This window comes from Ursus maritimus, unplaced genomic scaffold, assembly GCF_017311325.1.
Source record: "Ursus maritimus isolate PB19 unplaced genomic scaffold, ASM1731132v1 scaffold_22, whole genome shotgun sequence".
NCBI classification, from domain to species: domain Eukaryota; kingdom Metazoa; phylum Chordata; class Mammalia; order Carnivora; family Ursidae; genus Ursus; species Ursus maritimus.
In genome coordinates this window covers 36,672,959-36,689,523 of record NW_024424675.1, presented here as the reverse complement: position 1 = coordinate 36,689,523, position 16,565 = coordinate 36,672,959, and the positions used below count along the sequence as shown (strand labels likewise).

Sequence of the window (16,565 nt, the reverse complement as noted above, 5' to 3'; positions counted from 1 at the left end):
CTCTGGGTTCTAGCCACACTGGTAGCTTTTGGTTCTTCGAACACATCATGCTCCCTGGGCTTGGACCACTCTTTCTTCCTCCTTGCTTGGTGAACTTGAATCATCCTAAGATCTTAGGGCGGTTTGGCTCTTCCAGAGGGAAATCCCTTAGCCAGGTCAGAGCCTGTTCTGTGCTCTCAGTGCACAATGACCCTCTCCTGGTAGCACGTGACAGGGCCGAAATCTTACACTCATTTATATAACTATTTGATGTCTATCTTTCCCACTAAGCTACACACCCGGACGGGGAGTGCGGGGGGAGACACACAACGACAGGAACACGCACACAAACACACACTGACCTCATCTGCTTTTATGTAACACAGTTACTGGCGTAATGCCCATCAGATGGAAGATGCCCAATGAATAGGTACTGAAGGAATTAGTTGTGTTTCATGTCTGATCAAAGGCCAAAGCTTATATAATTATAATTTTTTATTTAATTTAAAAAAGGTACATAATTTCTTTTAAAGACTTTAAGCAATCTCTATACCCAACGTGGGGCTCGAACTCACAACCCTGAGATCAAGAGTCACATACCACTGACTGAGCCAGCCAGGTGCCCCAGAAAAGGCGCATTATTATAAAGAATGTTAAGATAATAGGTTATATGATCAGAAAATCCTGTTTGTTGTGCAGGACTTTCAAATAATTATATTTTATATTTTAAAATTATATTTTATATTTTACTCTAGGGGTGCCTGGGTGGCTCAGTCAGTTAAGCATCTGCCTTTGGCTCAGGTCCTGGGATTGAGCCCCCCATGTTGGGCTCCCTGCTCCACAGCCTCCCTGCTTTTCCCTCTCCCTCTGCCCCTCCCCCCCACTTGTTCTCTCTCTCAAATAAATAAATATTTTTTAAAAAAATTTTAGTTTATTAGTATCATCAAATATGACAGATAAAATATATTTCCGTCTACACTTCACAGCATTTAAGAGAAAATATTTGAGTCCTAGTACCATAGTAATCTTTCAAATTTCCATAAAATTTTAAAAAGCTAGTTATCAGAATCCTGTGGGCTCCACTTAGGAACAATACCAGTGACCCCTGACACTTGATTGTGGGCATAGACAAGGAATTCCATCTTTTCGCTTAAGTAACAAACCACAGACAACAGGAACTGCTATTTTATTATATATATATCTTTTTTAAAGTTTATTTATTTTTAGTAATCTCTATACCCAACAGGGGGCTCAAACTCACGAACCTGAGATCAAGGAGTCGCATGCTCTACCAACTGAGCCAGCCAGATACCCCAGAAACTGATATTTTATTAAAGATTTATTTATTTGAGGGGCGCCTGGGTGGCTCAGGTGTTAAGCGTCTGCCTTCAGCTCAGGGCATGATCCCAGAGCCCTGGGATCGAGCCCCACATCAGGCTCCTCCACTGGGAGCCTGCTTCTTCCTCTCCCACTCCCCTTGCTTGTGTTCCCTCTCTCGCTGGCTGTCTCTCTGTCAAATAAATAAATAAAATTAAAAAAAAAAAGATTTATTTATTTGAGACAGAGAGAGAGAGAGGGCACACATGCACAAGCGGTGGGGCGGGGGGGTGGAGAGGGAGAAAGAATCTCAAGCAGACTCTGCACTGAGCGCGGAGCCAGACGTGGGGCTCGAACTTATGACCCCAAGATCACAACCCAAGCCGAAACCAAGAGTCAGATGCTCTTTCCACTGAGCTGGCCAGGTGCCCCAGAAAGTGCTATTTTAAAGCTCACTTCAAAAGCATGTCCTCAGCTCAACACTAGGGCCCCCACCAAGCCCATCTTGTTCAGGAGGGTGCTTTGCTTCATTCGCTGCAATCGGATTTGGCCGCCCATAATCCGACATCCAATTACTTTGTTTGGTGTATCAATCTTCCACACACAAAGAACTTTAAAATAACTCAGGGCAAACACAATGATTTGGTTTTTTCTAAACTAAAGGCTTTCATCTATGAGCTTTTCTTTGCAAGGAGCTGATTTATTTTGTTGTTAAAAATAGATTAAGTCTTGATCTGTTTATAGGAATCTAATGCTGATAAAATTTATGGAGTTGGTTAATAATCTGGATGTTGAAAATTTACCCAAATTCAAGTTACCACATTCAAGAACCTCCCTTTGTTACATAAAGCAAATTTATCCATTTCTCTTTGACATAACTAATGGCCTATTCTTTACATTATATTAATAATTTTAAAGAACCAATAGTCGCCTATCTAATGCATATTAACTGATGGTAATGTTACTGAAATTTTTATTCCAAGTCCAAATTTACATCAACAAATACAGCAATATTAAAGACATCCAGAGTTGACTTCCTATCTTCTTTGGGGAGGGTAAGAAGTGGACAGAAGTCTCTGTATTCACATTTCTAACTCACATTAGTCCCTTTCACATAAATTGTCACATTTTTTGCTGGAAGGCCATCTTCGAACATATGTTTTTCTAAGAAACTATTATTTTCCTCAAATTTTGGAACAAAAAATCAGAAAATAAAAATTTTATATGCTCTAACACAATAACCAAAGTGTCATATTTTTAAGTAAAAACCAATCTCCTCAGCATTGTTTTGAAATATTTACATAATCTGCTTATAGTTTAATATTTGTTTATAAAATGAAAGAGTGAAAGACACTGACTTTTAATTCCTTCTTGCCCATTTCTTTTTCAATTATCTGAGGTCAGTAATAACTTATAAGATTTGGGAATTTTTTTTTTTTTACATTAAACTTCCTTTTCACTTTCTCTTTGGGTAGATGCACAATAAAATAATAGTTTAAACAAAATGTGGACGGAACATTTTAGAATATTTATGCTTTAGTATCCAGGTGGAAAATTAAAGATTTAATTAGTATGTTTTAACCAAAACTCTAATGACAAATTTAACTCTCAAGTTGAATAAGCTATTGAAAACAACACTGGTCATACTAATAATAGATAATGTCAATAACGAGAAGCACCACCAGTTATTTACTGTGGTGGGTGATGTTTTAGAAACATTCTTTCATCTAGTGCAAACCTTCAAACAACCTGAGAGGTAGGATTTTCAGGGGTTTCTTTTTGTTTTGTTTTTAATTTTGACTTTGCCCAAAACACACCTGTAGGGGGCAGCGCAGGATTAGACCTACATCTCTCTGAAAGTCCAGGCTCTCTCTGAGGCTAGGCCAAACCTTCCAACCTTCACAATTTTTAATCACATTCACAAAGTAACTGATGTTGCTAATATTTTAAGTTGAATCACCTTTTTATTTTTATTTTTTTTAAAGATTTATTTATTTGAGAGAGAGCGAGCGAGCACAAGCAGGGGGAGAGGCAGAGGGAGAGGGAGAAGCAGACTCCCCACTGAACTGGCAGCCCCATGACAACGTGGGCTTGATCCCAGGATGTAGAGGTCATGACCTGAGCAGAAGGCAGACACTTAACCAACTGGGCCACCCAGGTGCCCCACATTTTTTAATTTTAAGACTTAAATACACTTATAGAAAACTCATAGACAATAAAAAGACATCCCCAACCCCCCTCGCCCCCAAAACACACACATACATACATACAAACTGGCTTAAAAGCAAGAAGCCCAGGCAAAAAGGGTCCCACTGGAAGCTGGAGGACAGAGACCAGAAATGCTGGGGCAAAGCAGGGATGCGGACAGGGGCCAGTGAGGCCGCTCTCCAGGCCGAGGAGCCAAGAATAGGCAGAGTAACTGCGGGACTAGGTGATGGGCCAGAAAGAGCGGGAGGACTGGGAACAAGGATGAGGCTCCAGTCTGGTAAGGAGAAGCTAGGACAGGGAGAGGGCAGGAAGAAAGGGGGTGAAGGGCTATCAGCTGGGAGCTGAGGCCCAGGGCAAGACACTAAGAGGAGACCCACTGAAGGAGGCAGAGGCCTGAGGAAGGAGAAAGGTCCAACACGGTGAGCTGAGAGAATCAAAAGGCCTGAGGCACATGTCCCTGCTGTCCCTGGACAGTCTGTGCTCCTACATGTGTTAGTCCGTGTCCAACAAGAGGAATCAATGGATTGTCTGTACACCACTTAAAATCACCTTGGCCATCACTTCCTAGGCAAAGTAACCCTCTATGGAAACACTAGTTAATAAGCCACACTGCCTGAAACCATTATAGTAGCCCACGGACCAGGTAGGTCTGCTCCTCTCCCTAAGTCAGTCAGTGTAGTCCAGCTTCTACCCGGCACCCCCGGGGCGTCGGCGCAGAGCCACCACTGCTAGGTCCACACCCAAGCTTTTTGGGAGCCTGCCTTACTAACATGGGCAACCACCTAGGCCAAAAGCACCAATGCGTGCCTGAGTCTTACCTTGTGTAATGAATATCCTGACTCAAATATAATAGGAGGAAGCAAGAGGAGGAAAAACATATTTGGACGAAACATTTCTTCTTCCTGTAAATATAAAATAGGTATTTTCAGAAGCAGGGAATTGGTGAAGTTAAGAAATAAATCCATCAGTGAAGAGCCACAGTAATTGTTCTCTGAGGCCCCGAAGAAACATGCAATGTTTCTGATGTACCTGATGATACATCAGGAAAAGAGTACCTGATGATAAAACCAAGCAGAAAAAGAAACCAAAAAACACAATAAAACCTGCATTAAAAAATGTAGGACAAGTGATTTTAAAAGGTGACCTGCAAAAGAAACAACAGGATGAAGTGCTTTCCAAACACACAGTATACGCTTTTCATTACTTTTTTTTTTTTTTAATTTTTATAGAAAGGAAGGAGGGGAGGGGCAGAGGGAGAGGGAGAGAGAATCTTAAGCAGGCTCCGCCCAGCATGGAGCCGGACGTGCAGCTCGATCTCACAACCCTGATATCATGACCTGAGCCAAAATCAAGAAGAGTCAGACGCTTAACCCATTGAGCCACCCAGGCGACCCTGCTTTTTATTCTTTACTAAGGAAAGAAAGTTAATTTTAATACAGAAAAAATTTCAATTAAAATAGAACACTTTCAAAAATAAGTCCACAAATCGAAATCTTCTGGGAAAAAGGTAACGGTAAGCCCTAAAACAATCCACTTGGAGGAAGAGTAAACCCTTTCATGTTTAAAACAGCCCTGCCTTTTCTCTGCCTGTCACAGACAACTGTGCCATTTTCCTCAATCTGGGACTATGATGGAATAGTCTCCGTCTGATGCCCTTGTGACTTGGGACATGGCAATCAAGCAAGCCCCTTGCCACGCTTTCAGATTCAAGTATTAAGTACCATTAGGAAAGGTATTTCTAGACTATGGCCATCTTTGGAGGGACGAAATAATAATTTCATTTTCTATATTATATCTCTAATTGTTGGTGTATTGGGGGGGGAAATTCATACTGGTCCTCAAATCCAAAATGACCGCACGTAATACTAAGCCTACTTAATACAGCAAAAATAGGCCCTTTTTCATATGAAAGTTTTCATGCCACAGTCTTGACAGTCAGATTTCTTGTCAAAATCCCTATTCAAAAGAATGGCTAAGTGTATTCTTACAAATGTACAGCTGTTACCATAAAGACTAAAATAAATTCAAAGGCTCAAAATAGAAAGCAAATGATGACTTCTGAAAATGCCTTATTAAGTCTTAAAATAGTTGCCCGTGCAACAAGCTCATGACTCAGACTGGGACCATGTGAAAAGAAATGGGCCAATCTCTGTTTTGTGGGGCAACCTATTCTCAGGATTTGTGCAGTGAGACCACTGTATTGATTCTTTTGGAGTTTCAGAAACTAACCCCCACCCCGCCCCAAGAAAAAAGAGAACCCACCTGCAGTGGGTTGCATGGTGTCCTCCAGGCTTAATTCATGTCCACCTGGAACCCCAGATGTGACCTTCTTTGATAATAGGGTCTTTGCAGATGTAATTAAGGGAAGAATCCAGATGAGATCATACTAGGTTAGGCTGGGCCCTAAAGCCAATGACAGTGTCCTTACAAGAGACAGGAAAGGACACACACAAGAAGGAGGACATGTGAAGACAGAGATGAGAAAGGGGTTACGCTGCCACAGCCAAGCAACACTTGGGACCATCAGAAGCAGCAAAAGCCAATGACAGATTCCTCCCTAGAGCCTGGATTTGCTCCCCAGAGGGAACATGGCCCTGTCAACACCTTGATTTCAGATTTCTGGCCTCTAGAACTATGGAAGAATGATCTCTGTGGTCTTAAGCCCCCCAGTTTTAGTAATTTGTTGCGGCAGCCACAGGAAATACATGTCCCACTTTATAGTGAGCGAACAGAATTACAGAAAGATCCTAGGTTCCTTTTGGCGACATCGTCCCCAAAATGGTGTGAGGTGATTTTAGATGGTACATGAGCAGTGTATGTCATATACCACTGAACCCCCCCCCCATAATTGAGACAGTCAGCCCCTTTTGATTCTTTTCCAGTCCCAATTACGTCAAAGACACTGTAGGTAGGTGTGAGGGCATGTAAAGCCTCTCTCCAACGTGCTGACCTCCCTTTTCAACAGAACAAGCTTGACCTCAGAGGCTTCAGGAGGCCTCTGTACTACTTTGTTTTTATTATATTTATTTATAAAAACAGTATTGGTTTCCCATAGTATTATAACCCAGGATTATAATGTCTCCTTTAAAATAAACATACATAGTATACCAGTGTTCACAGCAGCATTATCCATAATAGCCAAAAGGTAGAAACACCCCAACGGTCCATCAAGAGAAGAATGGATAAACAAAGTGTGGTATATGCCTACAAAAGGGTATTTATTATTTAGCAACAAAAAGGATGGAAATTCTGACACATGCTACAGTATGAATGAACCTTAAAAACATCACGCTGAGTAAAATAAACCAGACACAAAAGGACAAAAGTTGTATGATTCCACTTACATAAGGTACCTAAAATAGGTAAATTCATAAAAATAGAAAGAATAGGGGGCTGCTAAAAAAATAGAAAATACTAAAAAAAAAAAAAAGCAAAATAGACTGTGGGGAGGGGGGACTGGGGAGTTGTTTACTAGGTAGAGTTTCTGTCTGGGATGATGAGACAGTTCTGGAAATAGATAATGTGACGATTATACAACATTGTAAACGTATTTAGCCCCTGAAACGTACACCTAAAAATAGCTAAAATGATACATTTTATGTTATGTATATATTTTACCACAACAAAAGCCTTTAAAAAAAACTTCTACAAAAAATACATATACATAAAAAAGCACGTTGCTTTCAAGAAATATATAGGTAAGTATATGACCATACAGGTGGAAGGCAGGCCCAGCAGGACAGTCTGGCAGCACAACTACACAGAAAGAACACCGGCTCCCTATTTTTCTGATCTCCCCTCGCTTCCTGCAGCACCCAGTTTCTAAACAGGTGTCCTGCTTCCTGCTTCGGCTTTCCACAAACACCTGTTCCTCCAAGAAGGCTGACCCAGCTATCCCTGCCTAGAAACCTCCCCCTTCTCTGAGGTCAGGCCCAGACTGCCTGGATGACGCTCTGGGCACTTAATTCCATTCACCACCCAACTCTGCTTCACTTGCCTGTACCATTAAATATACTACTATTATTTAACTTGGAAAGTAACGTCCACTGAAAAATAAATTCAACAAAACTGAAGCATACAAAACTCGAAGTGGAGGACAACTTCCCTCCCTCCCCCTACCCCCACTGCTCAGAACAGGGGTCACCAACTCACAGGCTCCCCAGGCCACACAGCATTCCCCAGAGGAGCAGCTGCTGGATCTCTGCGGGACAGCATGTGGGCCTGATGTGGAAAGAGTTTCTGCTTCCTCAAGGGAAGCCAGAAGTTCAGGTTTTTATGTGACATTTCCAGCATTTTGTATAGATTGACAATAATTTAAAATAAAACAATTTTCACTTGTTTAAAATCAGGTCCGATTTTGAGCGACTGATTTTGAATCAAACAAAATGTGTTAGCAGGCTGGATCTACATACCAGGCCGTACGCAGTAGAAAAGGGCTGCAGTCCATGTCCCCCGTCCTACAACTAGCCACTGTGAGGGTGATGAAATCGAACAGGTTGTAGCAGGGCAGAGAGATCACTCACAGTGTGCCCCCGTGGAGCCTGCCCAGTCCCTTTCCCAGCTGAGGGGAGGTCTATCATAGGAGGAACTCAATGTGTATTCTGAGAATCCACTTAATACATACAATATTTCCTGAATATTCTTTATAACAGTTCAAATTGTGTGTTAGATCAGACTCTGTGGCTTGTTTTGCAAATTTTATACTCTATGGTTTCATGGGTAAATTAATCCTAGCACCTAGGAGCCGAATCAAAACAGGAGGGGTTTGAATGTGCTAAATTTTAGCTACAAAATATTCTTTAATATTCTGAAATGAACCTTATTGACCTTCACACAATCAATTTTGTTATACACTTTTTAAATCTCTGTACTCAATATGGATGGGCAAGTTTAAGTCGAAATTCAAGTTTCAGTTAGTCCTCGTACCACGAGGTGATGCTCCCATGCGGACTATTGTGTGAACACGAGGGTACGAACGCCCACACACTGAGGACAGCATGGTATGGTGGAGAGAATACAGCGCATCTGGCCCTAAGGCTCAACTCAGCCACCGTCTAGCTCTGTGATGCTGGGCATGTCTCAACCTCTCTGTGGTCACTTTCTTCATCTGTAAAAACACAGTGATGATAATATGTGGTCAATCTACCTCATGTGGTTGTCATGAGGACAACAGGAGCTACAGTGTAGAAAGCATTCTGTAAGCTCTATGGTGCTGGACAAACCCGTTTCATCTTCAGATGTCAGCAATAACCACAGACAGATGTTTGATGCTAATTAGTGACTCCCCCCCCAGACAGCAGCAGGTCATGCTAAGATTATACAAATGCAAGTAAATTACAAAACATGACACGGAGTGCTCTCATATTAACTTGAAGCAGAGTGAGACTTACGCTTTTTCAAAAAAAGTCAGATGTAAAGATATCAACCTTAATCCAGTAGAATGTTAAAAAATTAACGGGGCAATATAAACTTTACTGATAATCAAGTAACGATAAGCCACCATAACTAACCATCAATGTTATAAAATTAAGGACAGTCAATAAAAATTGTAAGTATGTTCAAAAATCAACAGTTGGGCAAACCTACCTTCCAATTTGCCAATTTCTTGAACTCTATAATTTTTATAACTGCTCCCATGAGAATACCTAGAAGAGAAAATATAAAGTTGAACATAATTTAAGATACGAGAAAGATTACTCAGGTTTATTATTCCAGAGAAACTGACTATTATGTCTTTAGATAGCTTTTAGGGATTTCTGGAAGTTTTATGTCTGAAAACGTAAGAATGGAAACCAATGTAAAGTTCTGAGTCGCATCTCAGGCAAACATACTATAATGAAATCAACAACAATGGGACGGGGAGCGGCTGGGGAACAAAAAGCCTGACAAAACAAGACCGGAGGAGAGTCTGCTGGGCACAGAAGATGTAACCCCTGTCAGTTTTGCTACATCCACCCATTTTCAATGTGAAATGACAGAAAGTTCACGGGCTAAGTTTGTCCTATACTGCATAATCCTACCATTTTCACAAAAGAATCCAACATCACTTTCTTAGATTCGGATGGCAGCTCTATGCAGAGTATTCAGTTAGAGATAAAACCTCAATGCTAAAAATAACCTAAAGTAAAAATTCTGTGAAATTCCTGGAACAAAACAGACCATCTAAGTTCAGGCATGTTTCCTTAAGGCTGACAGGCTCATTACTCTCTCATAAAGAACCTACCAAAAATAATTCTCCAAGAAGCATCACGGGGACAGTTTATGATGGCTCTGTTACTCACTAGATAAATGATTTTTAACCCTGTTGACTCATCAGAATTACCACGGGAGCTTTTATAAAATAAAGACACCTGAGCGGCACTCCAGACCTAGTAAAGCACAATCTCTGGTAGGGGTGACACAAGGCAAGCCTGAAGACGCCATCATAGCCACAAAAGACAAAGACTTCCCTTCCCCCTACAGAGGAAGGAGCGTCTTCCCACCAACAGAAAGCTGAAGAAACACATTTTGTTGGGTGGGGTGAGGAGAGAATACTAGAACAGAGAAGTCTCTCAGGAAAAGGAAGTGCACGAGTGCACCTGAGTGGCTCCGTCAGTTAAGCGTCTGCCTTTGGCTCAGGTCATGAGCCCGGGGTCCTGGGATCGAGCTCCGCATCAACGGGGAGCCTGCTTCTCCCTCTCTCTCTGCTGCTCCCCTTGCTTGTGCTCTCTCTCTCTGTCAAATAAATAAACAAACAAACAGGAAAAGGAAGTGCATGAACACTCACTTCTGTGGGGGAGGGAGTTTCAGGTGAAGAGAGGAGATAAGTTTAACTTTATAAACCTCTATACTCTTTGAACTGTTATATATTATTAAAACAATAATAAAATTACTTTGAAAAAGAGACCAAGACAAAAGAGATCTGGGCTATAAAGGGAGTCAGTAAACCTATTTTCGGAATAGAAGTTGTCTATTCACTTGCCAGGTGGCATGAAAGCACTGATTCTAACCTCTCCAGATAGGGTTTCCCCAGTTGCTTCTTTTTTCTTATCTTTTCAAATGGTGTATACATTTTAAGGACTTCTTAATACAATTTTTTCTTAACCAAATAGCTCGGGAATACTTTGTAAAATGTTATAAATAAGACAAAAGTCCCTTTTGATGAGATCCCACCCCCCCACCCCCACCTTAGTTCTTTCTCTTCCTGCCCCCAGGTTACCAAACATCTTGATAAGTCTGGGAAATATTCTACCAGATCATTCTCTATTCTCTTACAGGTTTATGTTTAACCATACAATCCTGAGTGTACGCACATACAGCACACCTGTGTATGTATATAAACTTTACAGTACTGTAATGCATCATTCTACCACTTGCTATTTTGCTCGGTGTTAAATCTTGGGAGATGCACTCAGGGATTATTACAGATAGATATGCCTCATTCCTTTGAACAGCTCTGCAGCATAGCATAAAAATGCCACACACTGAATTTCTCCAAAGAAGATATATAAGTGGCCAACAAGCACATGAAAAGATGCTTAACATCATTAGGAGAATGCAAATCAAAACCACAATGAGATAGCTCTTCACACTCCCTAGGATGGCTAGAATAAAAAGACAGGAAAGCAAGCGGCTGGCAAGGGACAAACAGGGGCCTTCATTCATACATTGCTGGTAGGAATGTAAAATGGTGCGGTCACTGTGAGAAAATAGTTTGGCAGTTCCTGAAAAAGTAAAACAGAGTTACCCTATGACCCAGCAACACCACCCAAGAGCACGGAAAACAAATGCTCATAACAGAAATTTGTACACGGATGTCCATTAGGCAGCATTACTCACAGTAGTCCAAAGGTGGGAGCGATGCAAATGTTCATCAACTGATGAATGGAGAAACAAATGTGTATTCACACAATGGAATATTATCTGGCAAAAAAAAAAAAAACCAGGACACTGATCTATGCTACAATGTGGATGAATCTTGAAAACGTGCTAAGTGAAGGAAGCCAGGCACAAAACACACATATTTTGTGATCCATTTGTATGAAAGATGCAGGATAGGCCAATCCATACAGAAAGAAATGGTTGCCTTGAACGGGGGAGGAGGGGTTTGGGGATGATAGCTAAAGGGAATGGGGTTCCTTTTTGGGGTGATGAAAATTTTCTAAAATCAACTGTTAGGATAGTTGTACAACTCTGTGAATATACTAAAATCCACTGAGTAGTACATTTAAAATGGGTAACTTGTATCATATGTGAATTATACCTCAAAAAATCTGTTATAAAAAAAGGCTGCAGATTGTACAATTCCATTTATACAAAATGCGTGGAATAGGCAAGTCTACAGAGACAGGAAGTAGGTTGGTGGTTGCCAAGGGAGGGGGGAAGGAGGGAATGGGGAGTGACTGCTAATAGGTAGAGGGTTACTTTTTTTTTTAAAGATTTTATTTATTTATTCGACAGAGAGAGAGACAGCCAGCGAGAGAGGGAACACAAGCAGGGGGAGTGGGAGAGGAAGAAGCAGGCTCACAGCGGAGGAGCCTGATGTGGGGCTCGATCCCAGAACGCCGGGATCACGCCCTGAGCCGAAGGCAGACGCTTAACCGCTGTGCCACCCAGGCGCCCCAGAGGGTTACTTTTTGCACTGATGAAAATGTTTTGTAATTGGATAGTAGTGATGGTTGCACAGTCCTGTGAATATACTGAAAAGCACTGAATTGTACACCTTAAAACTGTGAAGTTTATGGTATGTGAATTATACTTTTTTTTTAAAAAGTCACAATTTTTTTTAACCATTTCGCAAATGACAGCTGTCGCCAACCATTTCCTGTTAACAGCGGTCCCGCAACGAACATGCTGGTTCATGCCTCTTTGTGTAAGAGTTTCCCGAGGGCAGATCCAGAGACAGTGAATGGCATGAACATATTTATCTCTTGAGAATGCTGCCAAACTGTCCTCCAAAGTGGCTGCACCGATTTATACCGCTGCCCCAGAGCACTCCCACATCCTCACCAACCCTGGACAACCATCAGACTAGCATTCTGCCTCATATGATGGGCAAGAAGTTGTACTTTGTTCACTTTGCATTCGCAGTTAAACTGCATTCGGTAATCATTCCTGATTACTAGGGAACTTGAACATCTTTTCAGGGTTTCAGATTTCATTTTTAAAGCTACTGTTTTCCTGCTCTACTAAAACCTCAACTTTCTCTTTCCCTTGTAAATGTACAATACCATGGTTAATGCTTTTGTAATTACATATGCAGCAGCTGCATTTGAAAATCATTATTCATAATTATTATTATATCTATTGATTGTAATCATAATTATTCTACTGTCTAAGCTTGTTTCTATATTATTATTTAGGAGGCACTAGAAAGCTTTGTAAAATACGATGTGATGTTATTATTACTCCTGTTACTATTACTACTTGAGCAATCCTTTCTAGATGTCCGAGGACTAAACAGTGCAGCGTGAGACTGGCAAACCACTGCTTTCCCTTTCAGACTAAGGTTCCAAGTTAGGTCAAATCAATCTACTCTACCAGAGGAATTCCTCCCACACGACTAGCCACCAGACAGAAATAACACCCTACACAATTTTGCACATTCTTAACAATACAAAGAATATAAGCATGTACTTTCGAGTTATACATTTTTCTCTCATTAAAAAAACAGTGCTACTGTATTAATATATTAGAAAATGTACACACAAAATAGAGATTGTTAAAGAGTGAGATTAAAAATAAATAGGAACTCAAGCTCTAACATTTTCTTCCGCCCCCAGTGGATCTTGGTGCATACACCTCATTATGGACACCACTGGATTTTAATTCAAAACATCGGGAGCAATTAATGATTATTTGTTGAGCTCCTTCTCTTAGGATTTGTCACTTTACATTATTTCTAACCCTTAAGAGAATGCTTCAGATAGGAAAGCTCAGAGAGTTGAAGTGGCACCAGCAAGTGACACTGGACATCCTCCCACTGCATGATGCTGAGACAGGCAGACTACACTGCCCCAGCCCGTCCGGGCAGCTGTTACAGCCTGAGAAGCTCATCTCCCTCCCAGAGTGCCATGCTGCTCTACCCCCATCACTGTGCAATGTTCCTGATAATTCATGTTACAGGAAAGATGCTTAAGATGTCTTAAAGATGATAATCAGGTCGCCAAACAGTATGTAGAACATGATCTTAAATCCCTTAAAAAATAGATACATATGTACATATATATATTCATTTGTCCCATGTTAAAAAGAAACAGACACCCTTTACGTCCAGGCACGGTGCTGATGTATAAAATACACAGGATTTTAGTTCATTCTCACCACTACCCTACAAGGCAATAAACCATACTAATATAGACGATAATATTAATAGCAGCAGCTGTTAATGATTACTTAGCAGGCAGGCATTACACTAAGTGAATTCTATGCATTACCCTGCTCAGTATCTGCAGTTCTAGGAAGTGAAGGTCCTGTCGCCTGCATTTTATAGATAAAGAAACCGAGGCTAAGGCCCAGCATCATTTACCTAGTAGATAGCAGATCCAGCATTGTTTAAAAATGAATTATTTTATCTTTATTTGGTTATATAACAGATGCACATGGTTCAAAATTTAAAAAGTAGAAGTGAAAATCTGAGCCTCTGGGCTTTTTTTCAGGCTTTTGCTATCACTGCCATTCCCATCTGAGTAAATACGTGATGCCCCATGGGTGGGGTATCCAGAGCAAAAACCCCTGAAAGAGGGATTGTTGGGTCAAGAGTACAGGCATTTTTCATTCTCACGCCGTGAAGCCTGTCCAGCTCCCTTCACTGGGCCCATCTGTGTGAACTGCTGAGAACGCTGGCTGCTAAGTGCTCACAGCTGTCCGCTACTCCAGAAAAGTGCCCTCAGCTGCCCAGAGGCACCTTATCAAGCAGTTGTGCCTGCCCTGCATCAGTTCACAGCCAATGACTGAGCCGGCATTAGGAGTCCAACCCCCTGGCTTTAAAGAGGGACAAGCACAGCATGGGTTCTTGCCCCAGAGCCCTCCTAGTGAGGCTCAGGCTGGGCTGAAACTGAGATCTGGCCCCACGTTTGGTTCTTTCTCCTCCCCTAGTCTGGTTTCCTCCCTTCCTCATAGATTAATTCATGAAGAGCACCCTTCTGTAAATTACCTGTCCCCAACCTTGTCTCCTACTCTGCTCTTAGGCAGCCAACTTAAGAGCACCGGTTCCAGGAGTGGAGGTCCCAGGGAGTAAATCTGAAAGGTGCTGGGCTTCTGGACTTGGATCACTGAGCAGCCAGCTGGCAATGAGGACCCCCAGCACGGTGGTCAAGTCCTGACGGTCCCTTGCTTGGGACTGCCCGGGACTACTAGGACTCCTTCGTGGCAGACCGAGCTAGGAACACTGGGTGGGAGGAAGTGGCTCAGGCAGTATCTGTGGGGTTGGAGAGGTGTGAGGGAAATAAGAACAGTGGAATTGTGCAGGGGTTGCCAGGGGCCACTGAAGTTTGGAAAGAGAAGATGATAGGCTCAGGTAATCACTAACTTAAAAGCAAAGGGTGAGAGTCGGAGGGTTTCCTTGGCAACATGTAAGGAGACCCTCATCTCCTGCAGCTGGAGGGCTTCTAGAGCTGAAGATCAGGCACGGGACTAAACTGCAAGAGTGGCAGATCTTCTAAGAAAGTGGAACTCGAGAAGCTCTATCTATGCCTTCTCCTGCCAGGCCTGCTAAGGAAGGAGTGGGACTCAGACATGGGGCGGTTATCTTGGGGAGACGTGCAAGAGCACCTTGAAAACCTCCAGATTCCTGTGGATCCTCTGGGCTGACAGAAGTGCCCCCTCCTCCTGCTGGAATACAGAGCTCCCCAGGCTATTCTGAGGTTACACAGAGGCACCAAATAAGTCAAACGCCTTATGTTAACTCCTGCTTTCTGTCATAACCTAGTCCCAAAGGACCCAGACCATATGGACGTTCCCCGGGACAACACATTGGTCCGCTAGACTGTGGACATCATGTTAATCTGAAATGACACGCAATAAGTGCCGAGTAGATGTCTTGGTGAGACACAGAGGCTTCGGAAAGTTTCAGGGGCCTGCCCACCTGGGAAGCTGTTAGGGGTCAAGTGGTCTGGGGCATGACAGGATACTGCCTCCAAGTAAAGGGCAAGATTTGCACCTTCCACCGCCCACCACTAAGGAAGAAGCGCAAGGCCTGGTAGGCCTCCTCCAGGTTTGGAGACAACTACTTCGACCCATTTGCTGGTTTAGGAGGCCGACGGTTTTGAGTGGGGCCCAGAAGACAGGGCCCTGCAGTAGGTCAGGCTGCGGTTCAAGCAGCTCTACTGCTTTTGCCATACCATCTGGAAGACCTCACGGAACTAGAAGTACCTATGGTAGAAAGGGATGGTGTGTGACGTCTCAGGCAAGCCGCAGTAGGAGGGCTGCTCGGCACAGACCCCTAGGGTTCTGAAGCAAGGTCTTGCATTTGCAGAAAACTATACACCATTTGAAAAACACCTGAGGAAAAAAACCCAAAGAGCTCCTGGCATGCTCTGGAGCCCTGGCAGAGACAGTATCTGAGCATAGGACATCAAGTGCTCATGTGCTCAGAACTGTCCTTTCTAAGTGGGGTTGCCATAACTACCCAGCTCTAGGGCCAGGTGGGCCCAGCAGCAACGTGTTGTAAGATGAAAGCGTTACATTACAGATGAGGCTTGTGCGGGTCTAGAGGGCACAAGCATGCTGTGTGAACAGGCGCCGCAGGCCTCTGTGTCCGCTACAGCTGTTATGTCAACACCTCTCCCTCAGTTCCTACACATGGCCTCGTTGGGAGTTCTTCATGACCAGGTGACAGAAGAGGAAAAACCCAAGCTTGGTTCATGGAGGATTCAGCCCACCTCTCAGCTTGGCCACTTCAGTGTTTGTGCAATGGGCTCGTGAACACAGAAGCTACGACGGCAGAGATGGGAGCTGTGCAGGGGTGCAACAGCATGAACTCCCTCTCACCATGGCTGCTCTAGCTACTACCATTGCTGAATGGATGACTGGACAGCCACAGAGACCAACACCTATCAGCTGATGTGGTCCCATCCCTTGTG

At 42.8% G+C, this 16,565-nt stretch overlaps 1 protein-coding gene across 1 annotated transcript in view; it reads right to left on the bottom strand.

The window, feature by feature from the left end:
* Window positions 1-16,565, bottom strand: part of SLC9A8 (solute carrier family 9 member A8) — a 71,377-nt gene that overhangs the window by 39,414 nt on the left and 15,398 nt on the right. Inside the window, exons 4-5 of the mRNA XM_040637867.1 lie at window positions 9,091-9,149; window positions 4,323-4,406 (exon numbers count right to left, since the gene is read on the bottom strand). Of these exons, the coding sequence (XP_040493801.1) occupies window positions 4,323-4,406; window positions 9,091-9,149 (143 nt within the window). The remainder of the gene's footprint in view (window positions 1-4,322; window positions 4,407-9,090; window positions 9,150-16,565) is intronic.